The sequence below is a fragment of the Elgaria multicarinata genome, chromosome 3 (assembly GCF_023053635.1).
Source record: "Elgaria multicarinata webbii isolate HBS135686 ecotype San Diego chromosome 3, rElgMul1.1.pri, whole genome shotgun sequence".
Taxonomy (NCBI): domain Eukaryota; kingdom Metazoa; phylum Chordata; class Lepidosauria; order Squamata; family Anguidae; genus Elgaria; species Elgaria multicarinata.
Window position 1 is genome coordinate 109,704,858 of NC_086173.1, and position 18,404 is coordinate 109,723,261.

The window sequence follows — 18,404 nt, forward strand, 5'->3', positions numbered from 1 at the left end:
ACTTGCTGTATGTGCTATCTGTCTATTAACCACTTATTCGTTGATATACACCTAGAAAAAACATAATTTTTGTTTTACTGAAGTTGACTGTGAGCAGATTGCCCTTGCAGTAAGTTGTAAAAACTCAAAGAATGACATTAGAACAGCGTCATCTGCATACAACAATCGTGGGACTGTGGTCCCTGCCAGTTTTGGTGTATGAAAGTCAGATACTAAAAAGGTTCCCTATCAAATCATTTAAATAAAGGTTGAGATCCACTGAGCTCTTTTTTATTTGTTTAATAGTTTTATTCCTGTTATAGTTTTTGTAATGTTTTATAGACTTTATTAATGGCCTTTAGTTTGCAAATATGTGGCTGACAGATAGAAAGGCAGGGTACAAATAAAATAATTAAGTGTTGATTCTGTTTTTGCATGAAGTGCATATTTAGTGGGAAGGCTATACCAAACTAAAAGTCCTTGGCATAGTAAAATATAAATTTTATAATAAATGCATTAGCTGTTCATGATATGGCATTTGTTTGTTTTCTCTTTTTTACAGAAATATGTTATCTGCATTTAAAAATAACAAAAACAATAACCAGAAAGTTCAGGAAACGTGAGATTACGGAATATTTAATTAATGCAAACTAACCTTTGTCTGTTAACAGGATACATGAAACTAAAACTGGAAGATTACAAATATTCTATAACTCACATCTGTCTTTTCATCAGCGCCTGTATGTAGACCTTGAAGCTGTCATTTTTCATATCCGTCTCTGCAAGCCACTCTCTAGTATCATGAAGCAGCCTTTGCTCTATATCAGGGACATGGTTCCCCAGCCATGTTTCGAAGCTCTGACCAGGTTAGAAGGTTTTTACATGCTCTTTCAGATAAATGTAGAGATTTCATGTCTAAGAGGTCAGTGTGTCTGTATGTAAAACACCACTAGTCCCTTAAACAGAATTTTCATAGAACCTTTGACATACTTTTTCTCCAGCTGAGATATCAGATTGAGCGAATAACAATATTATTTATTTATTTATTACATTTTTATACCTCCCAATAGCCGAAGCTCTCTGGGCGGTTTACAAAAATCAAAATCATGAAGAGCATAAAAACAACCAACAATTTAAAAACACGAATACAAAATACACTATAAAAAGCACAACCAGGATTAAAACCACACAGCAAAAATGGATATAGGTTAAAATATGGAATTAAAACAGCAAAGTTTAAATTTAAGTTAAATTAAGTGTTAAAATACTGAGAAAATAAAAAGGTCTTCAGCTGGCGACGAAAGGAGTACCCAGTAGGTGCCAGGCGAACCTCTTAAGGCAAGGCACATATGGGAGGAGGCATTCCTTCAGATAGCCTGGCCCCAAGCCGTTTAGGGCTTTGAATGTTAGTACTAGCACTTTGAATCGGGCCGGACCTGGACTGGCAGCCAATGAAGTTGTAGAAGGACTGGCGTGATGTGGTCTCGTCGGCCAGTCCCTGTTAGTAAATGGGCTGCCCTGTTTTGTACCAGCTGAAGTTTCCGGACCGTTTTCAAAGGCAGCTCCACATATAAGCATTTGAACAGGCTGTGTCCCTTTAATTTAGAGTGTAATCCTATGCATGCTTAGATGGGGGGGGGGGGGAAGTCTTACAACTCCCAGCATTCCCCAGCCATAAACATAACTGACCACCATTTATTCATATATTTACTGTTAGCTGTTTAGATAACTTTTTGTTAATATGTCAGCATGCAAATGTTGTAAATAAATAAATAAATAAATGTGTTTGGGGGAGTGTATGTGGAGACCATGTAGTCACAGTGTCTGTAGCACCATTAATATTATTATAATGAGTAATCTCAGGTTTGGATATGTTGTCTGAGAATGCTGCATCTTTATGTATTGAAGGAAGGAGAACAATTGCCCTTCTTCTGGTACTTAACTAACAAGATTCAGACATATTGGTGTTCACACGTCTGGATTTCTGGGCTAGGAATGCTGGGTTGGTTGGTTTCAATGTACCAACCATAGTCAGTTTTTTCCTAGTTAATACCCTGATTTGGGGCCTTGCTAGACCTAAGTGGGAATCCAGGGGAGACGAGGGGAGACCTCGTGTTATGAATAACGCGAGATCTCGCCCTTATTCAGACGCGAGACGCGATGAGCTCTGGAGGAGAGCCATCTCGGCCGCCATTTTTTTTATTTTTAAAGAGGCAGGAAAGGCAAGTAGGGGTTTGTTTGTTTTTTAGTTCTCCTTCCCCCCCATCCCCTGCCCACCCCCCGGCCCCGTTCTCTTCCCCCCACCCCCCGTCCTTGATGTTTGATCCCCTGCCCGGCCCTGTTCTCTTTCCCCTGCCCACCCTCCCGCCCACAATGTCTGATCCCCCGCCCGGCCCCCCCCGACCCCGTTCTCTTTCTCCCGCCCGGCCCCCTGCCCATGATATCTGATACCCCGCCTGGCCCGTTCTCTTTGCCCCCGCCCGCGATGTCTGATCCCCCACCCGGCCCCATTCTCCTTCCCCCTCCCACGATGTTCAATCCCCCGCCCCCATTCTCCTTCCCCTGCCCGCCCCCCGTAATGTCCGATCCCCCGCCCCGCTGGCCCCATTCTCCTTCCCCCACCTGCCCCCCTGCCCGTGATGTCCAATCCCCTGCCCGGCCCCGTTCTCCTTCCCTGCCCGCCCCCCACCCATGATGTCCGATCCTCCGCCCGGCCACCCCCTGGCCCTGTTCTCCTTCCCCTACCCGCCCCCCACCCACGATGTCCGATCCCCCACCTGATGTACCCCCGCCCGCAATCCCCCTCCCTGATGTCCCCTGGGCCACGATTCCCCCCAATCTCTCAGGCCTCTGTTTCCCACCCACCCCATGTCCCCACCGTAGCCCTGATGGCCGCAGCCATCCGCTGCGTTTACCAGCTACTCGGGAGTAAATCCAGTAGTCAGGAAAAGTGGCGGACCTGCCTACACGGGTTGAGGTCGGGACCACGGGAAGAACCGCGCTACAAGCAGTTCCCGTTAGCGCGCTGCCAGGGTGGCTCGAGGCTTGGCTGAGGCCAAGATCCTCTGTGCGTCATCTGGACGCACAGGGACGAGCACAGGCCTCGCACCGCGCTAACCCCTGGTCTAGCAAGGCCCTTGGTGACACACTGGTGAAAATTGATCAGGTTGGGGTTTTTTTTAGTTCCTTTGGGACTCTGTAAAGCTGGTCTTAGTTTATGAGCCACTAATTGTACTAGATTTTGAGCTACTGGAGCAACCATATATACTGGCATCATGAACATAGGATGTTTTGCAATTGCAACTCAGCCAGAATTTTATGCCATACTTTGAGGGTTTGGATGGCATATACTACCTTGTTGGATATTTTCCAGTGGATGACACTAGTTGTTCATCCGTTGCTTGGCTCCAGAATGCTGTGTGTTATCTGATAACCTGAAACACCTACCGATGACTCATTCAGTGCAGTCACCATTTTCAAACTGAGCAGCAGACCTCATGGCCACAAGGTCTGGGGTAATTTTTGAAAGTTTCTGTTCTTTTCCCACATTCCTTGCCTCTTATATCATTTAGCCTAATGAAGACTTCTGGAGAACTTGAAAGCTTTGTGGCATTTTGGTTGGTCTTAATAAAGGCATTGCCTCAAATCTCCCCACCACCACCACCCAACCCCCAATTTTGGATTTTCTGCTCAGGGACAGGCATGGGTAGCTTTGTTTTTAATAAACGTAAACAGCATTTGGGTGGGATCACTTTGACACACACCCTGCGCTTTCAGTGGATTTTCCTCCCAGTTATCCCAGTCATTCCAGTAAGGGTAAAATTGACCTAAAAAGACATAAGAGGAAGAACCTACTTTTTGTTAAATTAAGAGGCACTCTGCGAAACACCACATTGCAATTCACACTGTGTCATAGATGAGCATTACTTGGAACATGATGTTGTGGATGCTGACACAAAAGTTTGTTTAATGCTGTTGGGGTACAAATGACCCCCAGCTCTTAGAAAATTAAGTCATCATGGCTATTTGGTTGATCTTAAGGCAAGGCATTTGTGAGGTCTGTGGGAAGACGACACAACAGCTGAAAATAGTCCTGTGGCCTATATTAATACCTAGACTTGCTGCCATGTGTTATTTCTATCACTTCCAAATTAGATTACTGCAACGCCCTCTACATGGGGCAGCCTTTGAAGGCAGTCCGGAAGCTGCAGCTTGTGCAAAATGCGGCGGCCAGATTGATAACTGGAACAAGGAGGTTTGAGCGTGTAAACACCGATTCTGGCCCGCTTGCATTGGCTGCCTATATGTTTCCGAGCCCAATTCAAGGTGCTGGTTTTAACCTATAAAGCCCTACATGGCTTGGGACCACAATACCTGATGGAACGCCTCTCCCGACATGAACCTACCCGTACACTGCGCTCAACATCTAAGGTCCTCCTCCGAGGGAAGCTCGGAGGATGGCAACAAGGGAGAGGGCCTTCTCAGTGGTGGCCCCCCGACTGGAATGATCTCCCCGATGAGGCTCGCCTGGCGCCAACATTGTTATCTTTTCGGTGCCAGGTCAAGACTTTTCTCTTCTCCCAGGCATTTTAACAGCATTTAACAACGTTAAGTTTGTTTTTAATGGACCCCAGAATTGTTGTTTTTAAATGGATACTGTTGTATTTATACTGCTTTTTATGTTTTGATGGTTTTAAAATTTTGTATACTTTTAATGTTTACCATTTTTAATTGTTGTAAACCGCCCAGAGAGCTTCGGCTGTGGGGCGGTATATAAATGTAATAAAATAAATAAATAAATAAATAAATGTTCACTGCTAATTTGACTTGAGTAGATTTACCAGTTATCTCCCCCGCCCACATTTTTCATAGATTTCCCAATTTTGAAATCTATGATAGTCCAAAAGAAAATGTGGAACTTATGTGACACTCTATAGCCAATTTTATATGTTCTGTCTCTTTCCATACCTCCTTCTGCAGGCTTGATTACATTTGCTGCAGTAAGAAGTTGAGGGATGTGGTCCATTACAATCTCTTGCCCTCTGCAGAAATGATCACAACGTTGAGTCAAGAGTTTGGGGTTCCCTTGACTAAAGATGACCTGTTTATTCAGGAACAGCCAGAGATCTCAGAGGCATATGATACACCAACCGAGTATTTTCCCATGAAACGATATAAACATTGCCAAATTGATAATTACAATGATGAATACATAGTGAGAAAAAGGGAAATGGAACTCCAGATACCAGAAGACTACATCCAGGTGGGTGGGGTGTAGCAGTGAAAGTTTGTCTTAGAGATTTTGCAGGTGTGACTGTGTTTGACATAGTGCAACATGCACACAGGGAATTGGTAGTTAGCCACCCTCACATCAGATATTCCACATATAGAAAATATACATAGCAGGAAATTATAGAAGTTATTTTTTCTATATGTGTTTTTGGTACTTTGATATTATTATTAGTTGTTTTGGTATTTAATCAACTTATTGATTAAGCTGTGCTTTTATATTGTATTTTATATTATGGTTTTATACTGTTGTTTTATACTTTGAATGGTTTTAATTTTTGTGAACTGCCCAAAGGGCTTCAGCTATTGGACAGTATAGAAATGCAATAAGTAAATAAATAAATAAATAAATAAGTAAAATATTACCACTTGCCATATCTAAAGATTGTCTTTGTATGTTGTCTGTTTTTATGCTTTTAAATTTTGTATATCGATTTTTAATGTTTAATGTTTTAATCTTTGTAAACTATACACAGAGAGCTTCAGCTATTGGGTGGTATAGAAATGTAATAAATAAAATATATCTAAGGAGTTTAGAAAAGCAGAGATTAAAATACATCATTATAAATATAAAAGCTAAAAGCACAATAACTGATCAACTAAAATGCTTGTGAGAGAACTGTATTGAGTGTTGCATTTGTGACTGTTAGGATCTGCTCTTAGTGTAAGCAGTCATCTTAGTCCTATCATTATGTCCTTCATGTTTCCAAAACATACCAATAGGCAGATTAAATGTTTACTGTTAGGCATAAATGCAATCCTAAGAATGTTGACTCAGAAGTTAATCCCACTGATTCAGTTGGGTTTGCTGCTTCATAACCGCAGCCCATGTCACTGATATTTTTGTTTGTATGGAAGAAAATCAGTTTCAAAAGTTGTAATTTCTAGAGTAAAGAAAAGCAGCTTGGAATTGTATCAGCATGATGATGATGATACGCTGAAGGTTCATCCAAATCCATCTCATGGGTTAAGATACCCTTGGTGGATTCTGTCATGTCAAAGGCACAGACTGTTGCCAATAAGCAAATTCTAGAGCGCTGTGAAAGGCTTATTGTATTTCGTGAGTCTTGTGAAATCCGAAGTCCCAGCCATTTACTTCTAAAAATAAAAGTATAATCATAATTAATAAATGGTGTAATCCTCTGCATGTTTACACAGAAATAAATCCTATAACTCCCAGCATGCTGGCTGGGAGTTGGAGGACTTAATTTCTGTCTGAACATGCAGAGGACTATGCCCAAACTTTGTTATAAAGAGGAAGAAGGAAGCTAAATTGCTCTCTGGGTACAAAATGGTAGTCAACTGTCAGGCAACAAGACAAGCTCAATTGAAAAATGGTTGGCTTCCAGCCCATAGCACCAGCTGTTTTCCACCCACATTTCTACCCTTCAGTTAGTTAATAATAATAATAACATCTATTTATTTATTAATTACCTGCCTCTCCCTCTGGATCAAGGCGGGGAACAACACTAAATAAAATATAATATATAAAATTAGTTAAAAGAACGTATAAAACCAATACAATATTAAAATAACAATCACAGCATCTTAAAATTCTTAGTTTAAAATTCATTTGGGTCAGCCTGCCAACTTCCAGACAGTTGGTGACTGTCCAGAAGACATTCATAATAATCCCCTCATGGGAGGCCTGCTTTCAGAAGGTGTACTCAGAGAAGCTTCCTGCTCTAGCACTTACCCTAGATTTGACTTGCCTGCCAGTTCAGTTATTGATTTTCTCCATAGCAAAGGTGTCCTGTTTATTTCAGAAGTTTATTTCAGAATAATTTCACACATTAACTTTTTTTTCAGTCTAATATTGAGAATGTAAAACTGCTTAACAAGATGGTGAAAAGGGAAGTCCCGAGAACCATCAGGGCTTTCCCTTCTGATGGCAAGTCCATCTTTAACTACAGTATTCAGACCTTGAATTCTGCGGAAATTGCAAAGAAGCTACTTCGTCAGGAGATGGCACAGGTGAGAAAACAGAATATCTACATTCCTTTTTTTTTTTTAATGAAAAGCTGTACTAAAAAATAATAGTTTCTATAAGAAATAAGCATAAGCCGTCTATTAATAAATGAGTCCAATTGTGTTCATCCATCTAATGCCCATGCTTATCTTGTGGATTAAGCTCTGGTGCTTTGATAACACCTATTAATGTGTTTCAGTAGAGACAGAGCTCAGACAACTCCATTTGATGGAATTTAGGCTGCAGTCCGATTCAAGTTTAGACACAATAATGTTCTACAACTGTCTCTGCAGAGGCCACCAGTGAGGGAGGAAGCAGCAGCCAGGCACCTCTCCCCCGTGCCTGGGTCCAGCTCCAGCTGAGAGCCCCCTCCCTCCTGCTACCAACTGTCTCTGCAGAGGCCACCAGTGAGGGAGGAAGCAGCAGCCAGGCACCTCTCCACCGTGCCTGGGTCCAGCTCCAGCTGAGAGCCCCCTCCCTCCTGCTGTCAACTGTCTCTGCAGAGGCCACCAGTGAGGGAGGAAGCAGCAGACAGGCACCTCTCCACCGTGCCTGGGTCCAGCTCCAGCTCAGAGCCCCCTCCCTCTTGCTACCAACTGTCTCTGCAGAGGCCACCAGTGAGGGAGGAAGCAGCAGCCAGGCACCTCTCCACCGTGCCTGGGTCCAGCTCCAGCTGAGAGCCCCCTCCCTCCTGCTGTCACCTGTAGCTGCTGAACTTTCCAACTAAGATTGTAGTGCCTGAATTTGCTTTCCTTTTCCCCCTCCTCCTCCTCCCTCGCAGTCCCCTTTCCTTTTGTGTCATGTCTTTTAGATTGTAAGCCTGTGGGCAGGGACTGTCAAGAAATACTTTTGTAAGCCGCCATGAGAGCCTTTTTTGGCTGAATGGCGGCATAAAAATCCTTAAATAAATAAATAAAAAATACAACTATCAGCATTCTCATGGCTTAATGAGACAGGCAGAACATTCCGTGGCATTAATACAACACAGTACACCCTAACTGCCATAAACTGGCTCTGCACAAGAACCTGATGGCATTGCTTTTAATTACAGCCTACCTTGTGATAGCTAGTTACTGGAAATTGAGCTCTGGCTCCACAAAAAGACATTGGTATGAGAAAATTGGGCAAATAGCTCTCTCTCTCTCTCTCTAAGCATTTGATGTACAGATCCAGATCTCAAGAGGTGTCCTGAAAAAAAGACTGCTTTGAGGAAATGTAGTTCCCCTCTACCTGCTATGTGAAAAAATATTCCTAAATGCCTAGACCCTTCACAATGCCTATTTCATTCTGGAAAGGTCAGGTTGTCTGATAACTAAAAAAAAGAAACCTGTTTTCCTGTTACTGAATAGAATCCCATACTTTATTGTTCAGCATATAACAAGCTATACAGTAACTGTGAAACTGTATATGTGATAATATTTGTGATTATGGATTGAACCTAATTGTGTTCTGACAGAAGCTGGAGGGGCGGCATTCCCCACTCCAATGTACCCTCTAAATATTCTCTGAAGGGCTGGGAACAGGTTTTCAGACAATGTGGAAGGCTGCAGAGGGGAGCAGAGAAGGAGAACATCCCATCATGCTAGCAAACTTTTGCTAGCACAACATTGAATTTAACCCTATATATTTGGTTAAAAAAAACCCTGAATATATATTCATAAATCGATGCTGAAGCACCGGAGATGAAAGATCATACAGAAACAAATATTTCAAAATATTAATCTTTTTTAGGTGCCAGACAAGAGGTTTGCTTATTGTGATGAATATCTGTCAGGCATGTTTGACCCAGTGGATGAGGACAGGGCACTGAAGGAATCCACTGAGCAATCAAAGAAGTTGTGGCTGTCACCAGAAGGGTTTGCATATCCTGGATTTAAGAGCAGCATAGAATGCAACATGCATCCTCGTATGCCTGATGAAGCTCGACTAATAGAGCTACAAGAGGTAACTATGAATTCTTAAATTTCTGCATACTTGTCACATCTGTAATCCATTGTGTAACCGCACAACAACCCTGTGAGGAAAATTGGAGAGATAGTAGTATCCCTGTGAGATTTATGGCTGACCATAGAATTAAATCTCACATTCATCCACTATGGTACTTCTTATCATTTAGGCACTAGGAGGACTCCGGCAGGCAAATTCCATCCACTTTGCCTTTGAATGGATGACGTTTCCATGTTTTTATCCTCATCTAAGATGTTTACTGTATTTTATATGGTACTGCTGCTCTATTTCAATATTGTTAGATTTACAGTGCAAGCCTATGTATGTTTTCTCAGAAGTCATCCTGCATTCAGTGTTGCTTACTCCCAGATATGTGTGCATAGGTTGCAGCCTTTACATCTGTTTGTTTATTATGATTTTATATGTTTATTCTAAGTGGAAAGGAAGGGTAGACATTTTTGAAATAAAATAAATATGGGCTAACAGGTCATTCAGTTATGAGGGCTGCTTTGGATGTCATCCTAAAATGTGCAGATGGGGTACAACCCCTTGTGGTTTTAAATAGCAGCATTTAAAATTATGCAATAACGTTCTGAACAGGGCACAAGTCTTGTTTGCCTCTTTTGCACATCCCTTTAAATGCAGGACTTCAGAAACGGGATTGATTTGCTTCCTGTATATGTAAACTGAATCACCCTTAAATTTAAAATGTTCCAGGAGTGCTGGTAAGGGATACAGTTGTATATCTCAAGTACTCTGCTCATTGTGCAATATTGAGATATCAAGATCAGTGTATTCCATGCATGTGACTATGTAGACCTCCGTAAGCTATTTTCTGGTGCACAAACGTTGGCACGGCAGTGTTAATGAGACCACACTTCCTTTTGTTACTTCATTTCACATTCTTCAGCTCTTTAGTATCTGCGGATTTCATTACAATATAGGTCATTGCAGAAAATGAAGTTTAGACTGCAATCCTGCCCCACTTCCCTAGGAGTAAAACCAACTGAACTCAGTGGGACTTATTTCTGAGTAAACATGCATAGGATTGCACTTTTAAGCATGTAGGAGCAGCAGAGGGGCATTACCTGATGACAAATTATATTATTATTATTATTATTATTATTATTATTATTATTTATATAGCACCATCAATGTACATGGTGCTGTACAATTCCTCCTTTTCCTCTCGTTCTAGGATTTTTGTTGGTATTTGTGTGTATTTTGTGTCACTTATCCTTTTTTGTGTTCCTTTACCAGAATAACTGGCCTTCTTTCCCATTTTCCACTGTATCAGTCAACCACTGTTCTGTCCCTTTCTTTCCTTTATTTTTATCATTTTCATAGCAGGACTAATTTTGTAGCAGGAATTTCCATGGAAAGTTAGTATTTTCTAGAAATGTATCTGAAAAGGAACTCACCATGAATGAAGTTAATACCCAGAAGACTTGAAAAATTGTACCTCTCAATCTCAACACCATTTTTTTAAAAATTTATTTAAAGTATTTTACCCTGCTCCTCAGCCAAAAAGGCTACTTGATGTCCTTACGTACAATAAGTTAAACAAGACAGTTCTTGCAACCTTAAAAAGACATGACTCACAAGGAAAAATAGATGGGAAGTGGGAAAAATGAAGTTGAGGAAGGAGGAGGAGCCTTCATGGTCTTCAGCAGGGTGGGTGGAATGGCCCCATTTCCTCTCTCATCTCCTTTGTCCAGATGCTGGAATGGCTGCTGGTGCAATAAAAAAATCTCATCCATGATTTGAAGCATTTATTTAGTTGCCAATTTTATTTAAACCAGCTGGGATCAAAAGGCCAGTTTTCGGCATGCCCAAGAGCTTGGGCCTACCCAGTTCGATTTTTAGAAAAAGCTTTTGCGTTGTCCTATGGTCCCCTATGCCATATCACAAACTGCTTCGGAAAGTACCCTCAAGTCTCAAAATACATTTGCTGCAAGGCAGGGGGGAAGCTAATGCCTGAGAAACTCAGGCCTAAAGTGGGCCCTTGGAACACCTCAGATCATGGGCTCAGTTTTGAGGCATTCTCTCAGCTGACAACAACTAGTATCTGTGTGTGGAGGTTTCTTCTTTCTTATTCATCATACTGAAACTGCATATTGGAAGATACCTTGTATTTCAATGTGATATGTTTCCCAAATTATTATATGCTTGTGCAATTTAAATATATAATGTCCTGCAAGCTTTCAAGACACTTTCTAAGTTAATCATTGTTCATTTAGAAATGGCAGGAGAACTTTCTACATGCTACCAGCATGAAGCCAGTGCTTGACCGGGACTCGTGGCGGGGGGACAAGCAGAAGGTTGATTTTCAGCTTTACAAAAAACCGCCGTGCGTCTTCGTAGCCCATGACATGTATAGAGAAGGTACGTACTACCATCCGTGCTCTTCCAGGGTAGTTCTAGATAATGGAGAAGTGGTGCAAATCAGGTATAAGACTAAGGGAAATGTGTATTGGTCAGAGCTACTTGGCCTGGGTTACTTGTTTTAACACAGTAAGTTCTTTTGAATAACCAGCAGCTCATTGAGCATCCCAAAAGTACTGAATTTACAGGCACTCATGTTCTGAGATCAAGTTCTGAATCAACTTACTCTATACCATCCAGTTGTTGCTAAGGGATACCCTAGCAATACCTGTGGGATAAGCCCAAAGAAGAGAAGCTCCCGAAGCACTGCTATAATGCATGAAGAGCACCATTGTTGCTTAAAATGGATTGGGCACTTGATGACTTAAGAATTGGCGTAAAGAAGTGGTACGGCCGCTTCTAAAAAAGCCCTCCCTGGACTTTAATAACTATAGACCAATGTCAAATCTTCCGTTTTTGAGCAAGGTGATTGAGAGGGTAGTTGCCTTCCAACTCCAGGTAGTTTTGGATGATAGATTTTCTAGACCCATTTCAAACCAGCTTCAAGGGCAGGATATGGAGCTGAGATAGCTATGGTCACCTTAGTGGATGATCTACACTTGAGTATTGACAGGGGGAGTGTGTCCCTGTTGGTACTTTTAGACCTCTCAGCAGCTTTTGATACCACCGACCATGGTATCCTTCTGGAACGCCTGGGAGGTTTGAGAATCAGGGGCACTGTGCTTCAGTGGTTCTGGTCCTATCTCTCAAATGTTGATGCTTGGGGATAGTTGCTTCTCAAAGAAGGAGCTGTTGTATGGTGTACCATAAGGTGCCATTCTATCCCCAATGCAGTTTAATATCTACATGAAACCACTGGGAGAGATCAACTGGAGGCATGGGGGGTACTATCAGTATGCCGATGACACCCAAATATACTTCTCTATGCCTTCGACAACAGCATCAACTAAGGATAGTGGGTCTCCTCTGAATGAATGCTTGGAGGTGGTAATGGGCTGGATGAGGAAAAACAAACTGAAGCTGAATCCAGACAAGATGGAGGCTGCAACCTGGGTTTGGAGGTGTGTCAATCAGTTCTGGATGGGGTTACACTCCCCCTGAAAGACTGTGTTTGCAGCTTGGGGTGCTCCTGGATTCGTCGCTCCAAATGACAGCCCAGATAAATGTGACGGTCAGGAGTGCCTACTGTCAGCTTGGGCTGATATGCCAGCTGTGCCTCTTCCTAGAATTGGAAGATCTAAAGACAGTAGTGCACGCACTGGTAACTTTGAGGCTCGACTTCTGCAATGCACTCTACATAGGGCTACCTTTGTGCCTAGTCTGGAAACTTCAACTAGTTCAAAATATGGCAGCCAGGTTGGTCACCAGTACACCTAGGGTGACCATACTACAACAATTTTAAAATCACTTCACTGGCTGCCAATTTCCAGGCGAAGTATAAAGCGTTGGTTATTACCTTTAAAGCCCTACATGGTTTGGGTCCAGGTTACCTGCGGGATCGCCTTCTCCCATACAATCCACCTTGCACACTCAGGTCCTCTGGGAAGAATTTACTTCAGTCAGCGAAAACTAGGCTGACAACCATTACCCAGAGGACCTTCTCTTCTGCCGCTCTCAGACTGTGGAATGGCCTGCCAGGAGAGATTCACCCACTCAACAGTCTTTTTGAATATAAAAATGGCTATAAAGACCGGTCTCTTCCAGCAGGCCTACCCTATTTTAAGAAGTCTGTCTGTTTTTAACAATCTATTAGTTTTATATGTTTTAATCAGATTTATGTATTTTATAATATTTTTGTATTTCATGTTGTTCCCCGCCTTGATCCAGAGGGAGAGGCAGGTAATAAATACATAAATAAATATCATCATCATCATCATCATCTTCTTCTTCTTCTGGGGGCTCAGGCAGGAAGGCACCTTCCTTTCAATTCATTTTCTGATGCAAAGGTTGCAGTGAAGAGGGCCGGAGCGCTACATGTAAAACAGACATCCCCATTAGGCTTTCTGAAGTGTATTTACCAAAGTTCATGTTCTGGTTTTGAAAGGAAGCTTTTAGGCAGAATATGGGGATAGCAGCAATGAAGTGAGGTGGAAACCCACTAATTAATGTTTTGCAGTAGTCTTGCTCTACATTCATGTTATTCTAGATCTAGTCAAGTTATTTCAAACTATTATAGCAACAAGACAGACTCAACATTTGTGATTTACATCAATATAATTTCAGAACTACTTAGACAAGACATTTTTAACAGCTTAATAATTAGAAGTGTTTTTTTACAGTCGTGTGAAAAAGAAAGTACACCCTCTTGGAATTGTATGATTTTACATATCAGGACATAATAACAATCATCTGTTCCTTAGCAGGTCTAAAAATTAGGTAAATACAACCTCAGATGAACAACAACACATGACATATTACACCGTGTCATGATTTATTTAACAGAAATAAAGCCAAAATGGAGAAGCCATGTGTGGAAAAAGTAAGTACACCCTTACTGCTTCCATAGGAATTAAGATGCTAAGTAGCAGACAGGTGCTGCTAATCAAATGCCCGTGATTAATTGATCATCAGCAAGTATGACCACCTCTATAAAAGCCAAAGTTTTTTCAGTTTGCTGGTCTGGAGCATCCAGGTGTGTGTTAACACAATGCCAAGGAGGAAAGACATCAGCAGTGATGTAATTGCTGCTGCCCATCAATCTGGGAAGGGTTATAAGGCCATTTCCAAACAATTTAAAGTCCATCATTCTACAGTGAGAAAGATGATTCAAAAGTGGAAAACATTCAAGACTGTTGCCAACCTTCCCAGGAGAGGACATCCCAGCAAAACCACCCCAAGGTCAGACCGTGCAATGCTCAGAGAAATTGCAAAAAACCCAAGAGTTACATCTCAGACTCTACAGGCCTCAGTGAGCATGTTAAATGTTAGTTCATGACAGTACAATTAGAAAAAGACTAAACAAGTATGGTTTGTTTGGAAGGGTTGCCAGGAGAAAGCCTCTTCTCTCTAAAAAGAACGTGGCAGCACGGCTTAGGTTTGCAAAGTTGCATCTGAACAAACCACAAGACTTCTGGAATGATGTCCTTTGGACAGATGAGACCAAAGTGGAGAAATTTGGCCATAATGCACAGCGCCATGTTTGGCGAAAACCAAACACAGCATATCAGCACAAACACCTCATACCAACTGTCAAGCACGGTGGTGGAGGGATGATGATTTGGGCTTGTTTTGCAGCCACAGGACCTGGGAACCTTGCAGTCATGGAGTCGACCATGAACTCCTCTGTATACCAAAGTATTCTAGAGTCAAATGTGAGGCCATCTGTCCGACAGCTAAAGCTTGGATGAAATTGGGTCATGCAACAGGACAACGATCCCAAGCACACCAGCAAATCTACAACAGAATGACTGAAAAAGAAAAGAATCAAGGTGTTGCAATGGCCCAGTCAAAGTCCAGACCTCAACCCGATTGAAATGCTGTGGCGGGACCTTAAGAGAGCTGTGCATAAACAAATGCCCTCAAACCTCAATGAACTGAAGCAACGTTGTAAAGAAGAGTGGGCCAAAATTCCTCCACAACGATGTGAGAGACTGATAAAGTCATACAGAAAACGATTACTTCAAGTTATTGCTGCTAAAGGTGGTTCTACCAGCTATTGAATCATAAGGTGTAGTTACTTTTTCCACACATGGCTTCTCCATTTTGGCTTTATTTCTGTTAAATAAATCATGACACAGTGTAATACGTCATGTGTTGTTGTTCATCTGAGGTTGTATTTACCTAATTCTTAGACCTGCTAAGGAACAGATGATTGTTATTATGTTCTGATATGTAAAATCATACAATTCCAAGAGGGTGTACTTTCTTTTTCACACGACTGTATGTGAAAGAAAGTTTCTGTATATTTAAGAATTCAACTAATGGTCCTTTCATAACTATTTTCTATGCACAATTTTCAACGGATACATTTCTCAACTGAAGAGCCTCAAAAAGTTATCTGTTGCAACACTGCCATGAAAGTTCATAGGTGCTGCCCAGCAACAGAGCTCATTTCCAGTGGACCAAAAGCCAGTTGCCAGCTAGCACGCCTCCAGGGACTCCTGAAGGATAAACCGGTCAAGCTGTCCCTAAAGATGCAGGTAACATCTACTACTTGGGAATCACAAACCCACAAGCCTTAACAGAGCAGTTGTTCCTAGCATGTGTGCCTAGAACTCGTTTTAAAACAATTTAGTGAGCAGTCCTGTGCCCCGTAGTGTCTGGGGAACATTGGACATTTTGGTTTCCTGGCTCCGAGCTCAGGCTGCTCCTCCTCGCCCCCTCGCAGTGGAAAGAACTGCACCGGCTGCTGCTATGAGCTCACAAATGCGAGCTCATAGAAAGGAGGGCATTCCTGGGGGCATGGGACTACGAGGTACCTCTTGCCACCCCCAGCCTCCTTCCCTCTCCGAAATCTCCCATCTAGCTAAAATACAGAGTAAGAGGCACAAGGCGCCTCCTGCTCTGCACTGGATAACCCTCCAAGTCCAGACGCTTACAAGTAGCCAGGGCACATCCCATAGGATCACGTCCTTAATATACTTTGCAAAATATTTTGATTCAGTCAAATATAGTTCAGTCAGTAGCAGTGATGGGATTCAAAACTCTAGCCTAAGTTCATATCAGCTAATCACACAGCACATATACCACTATTCTCCTCCAGAGAAGCATCACTCCTGAAACCATCCATCTCAGTATAGCTTCAGGGAAGTTTACTAGCCTGTTGCCATGATCTTCTAGCACAAGGATGGGCAATACACAGGCCGCGTGCATCCCCACCGTCCCATGTAATTTATTTATTTTTAGTGTCTGGAGTGGCTTTAGAGTGCCAAAAGGGAAAATTTGCTTGTTTGCACCTTGAGTGCTCCGTAGCCCTGAGAGTAGATGGGAAAAGGTCTCAGGTTGCATTATTTTAGCTTTGGGTCACTATTCTGAATCAACTCTGCCTCCTTTTAAAAAAAATTGTATGAAGAGATACATATATCAAGCCAAATGGTCAAAATTATCTTAAAAACAAGGTATTTTTGATCCTTTGGGCACTCCTTAGCCTCTCAGGACACCATTTTGTTTTGTTTTTAAAAATACACTCCGGTGCCACAGGGAGTGGGGGGGGGGATGGCCCCTAGACCTCTCAAAGTTGCCCACCCCTGTTCTGATGTATTTAAAACAAAGCTTTTGTCTAAAATGCATTTCTAGCTCTTGAGGTGGAAACTTGTGGATGAAGAGGTATATTTAAATCAAGATGCTATGTTGTGAAACCTGCCATTTCTGTTCTTTTAGCCTACTCCAGTTTTGGACATTTTAGATAACAAGAGAGACAACAGCAACTGTAAAGGATTTGTTCCTGGTTCTGAAACCCACCACAGCTTGAAGTTGAATGGCAATATAATCCCATGCTATGATAGGGAATACAGTGCTTTTAAAACTCTGAAAGGAGCAGATTTCAGGTAAGTCACCCAGCTGCTATGCAACAAACTGGTATGGCAAAAGGAATTTATAAAGGTTTACCAACCTGTATAGTGACATATGTTTAGAGTTGTTAACATTCCCCCTTAAATAAAATCCTAGCAGGAATTACGCATAGGAACAGCACAATAGGACAATACATAGAGTCTAATTAAGTTTTTCTGCTTCTGTCAGCAGAATTGGGAGGGTGGAGATTCCCTTCCACCTGCAGCCCCTTATGTGTCCTTAAAATCTGTTCCAGGATTATGGGACATCCTCTGGAGCACGAGGGAAGAAAGGACAAGAAAGTCCTATTGGCACAAGCAGACTTCTGCTTATGCACTTGCACCTTTCTGAAAAACTGAAAATGAAGTTTACATCGTTTATTCTAGATCTTCTGAGTTTATTCTAGATCTTTTGAGATTGGAAGAGTAGGGAAGTGAGTGTTGATTGGTTAAACACAACACTTTGATTCTCTCTCTAGGCAGGCTCATGTCATCACTTTTCAAGCTCCATACATGCTTTTGCACCATGAAAGGTTTAAACAAGACTTCGATTCATGAACATGAGTATTCAGTGTCTTCACCACTGCTAGGCTTTCTTCCCACTCCCAGTTTAAGAGTTTGTTCTGTTTTCCAGATTGATTTGTCGTAGACATTCCTTCCAGTATAAGAGGTGGCCCCCAGAGAGATTTCTCTCAAAGGATAAGATCCAAACAGGAGATGATGATACACAGGATACAGGTAATGTGGGGAATGAAGACATGAAAATTATGATGTATCTTCTTGGTGACTCTGTAGGCACAAAATTCAGTGATATCTCTCTTGGGCCTTGATAAGAAGTCTGCTTAACTAAGGGAGTAGGTAAATCCAGAGGAAAGTGACTATAAAGTTAAGATTGAAAAGATCCAGGCTTTAGGAATAGCATTAACTTCAGGCACCATAAGTTATTGCCATGGGAACCAGAGGCATGAACTAAGTAGTTTGAAAGAAAACATTAGATAACTTTACATATAGGCAATAGTATTTACTAGCAGTCTTTCAACATAACCTAGATTGGGAATATTGCTGAAAATGTGGTATTGCAAGTTTTATTTTGCGCTTTCAAATTCCTTAAATATTTCTGTGCTTTGCTGAGTAAGCAGCTACTAACAATTTTTAAGACAGCACTGCATATTTCTCACTCGTAGAGAAAGGTGCTTCTAGTTATTCACCCAATGTAGTATCAATGGGAAATGAAGCATCCCCTTAGTAGGGTAAGAAGTGTTCTCAAATTCCAAGTATTTAGACATCTTCATTGTGATTTATCTAGATGGATAATATAATTACCCACTTTCTGAAATGAAATATAT

The 18,404-nt window shown here is 41.8% G+C and overlaps 1 protein-coding gene across 1 annotated transcript in view; it reads left to right on the forward strand.

Moving 5' to 3' along the window:
* The window catches only part of CFAP92 (cilia and flagella associated protein 92 (putative)), a 56,926-nt gene extending 45,232 nt beyond the window's left edge, over window positions 1-11,694 (forward strand). The window contains exons 10-14 of the mRNA XM_063121604.1: window positions 651-845; window positions 4,960-5,242; window positions 7,078-7,242; window positions 8,969-9,181; window positions 11,425-11,694. Of these exons, the coding sequence (XP_062977674.1) occupies window positions 651-845; window positions 4,960-5,242; window positions 7,078-7,242; window positions 8,969-9,181; window positions 11,425-11,694 (1,126 nt within the window). The remainder of the gene's footprint in view (window positions 1-650; window positions 846-4,959; window positions 5,243-7,077; window positions 7,243-8,968; window positions 9,182-11,424) is intronic.
* Window positions 11,695-18,404: the final 6,710 nt, after the last annotated feature.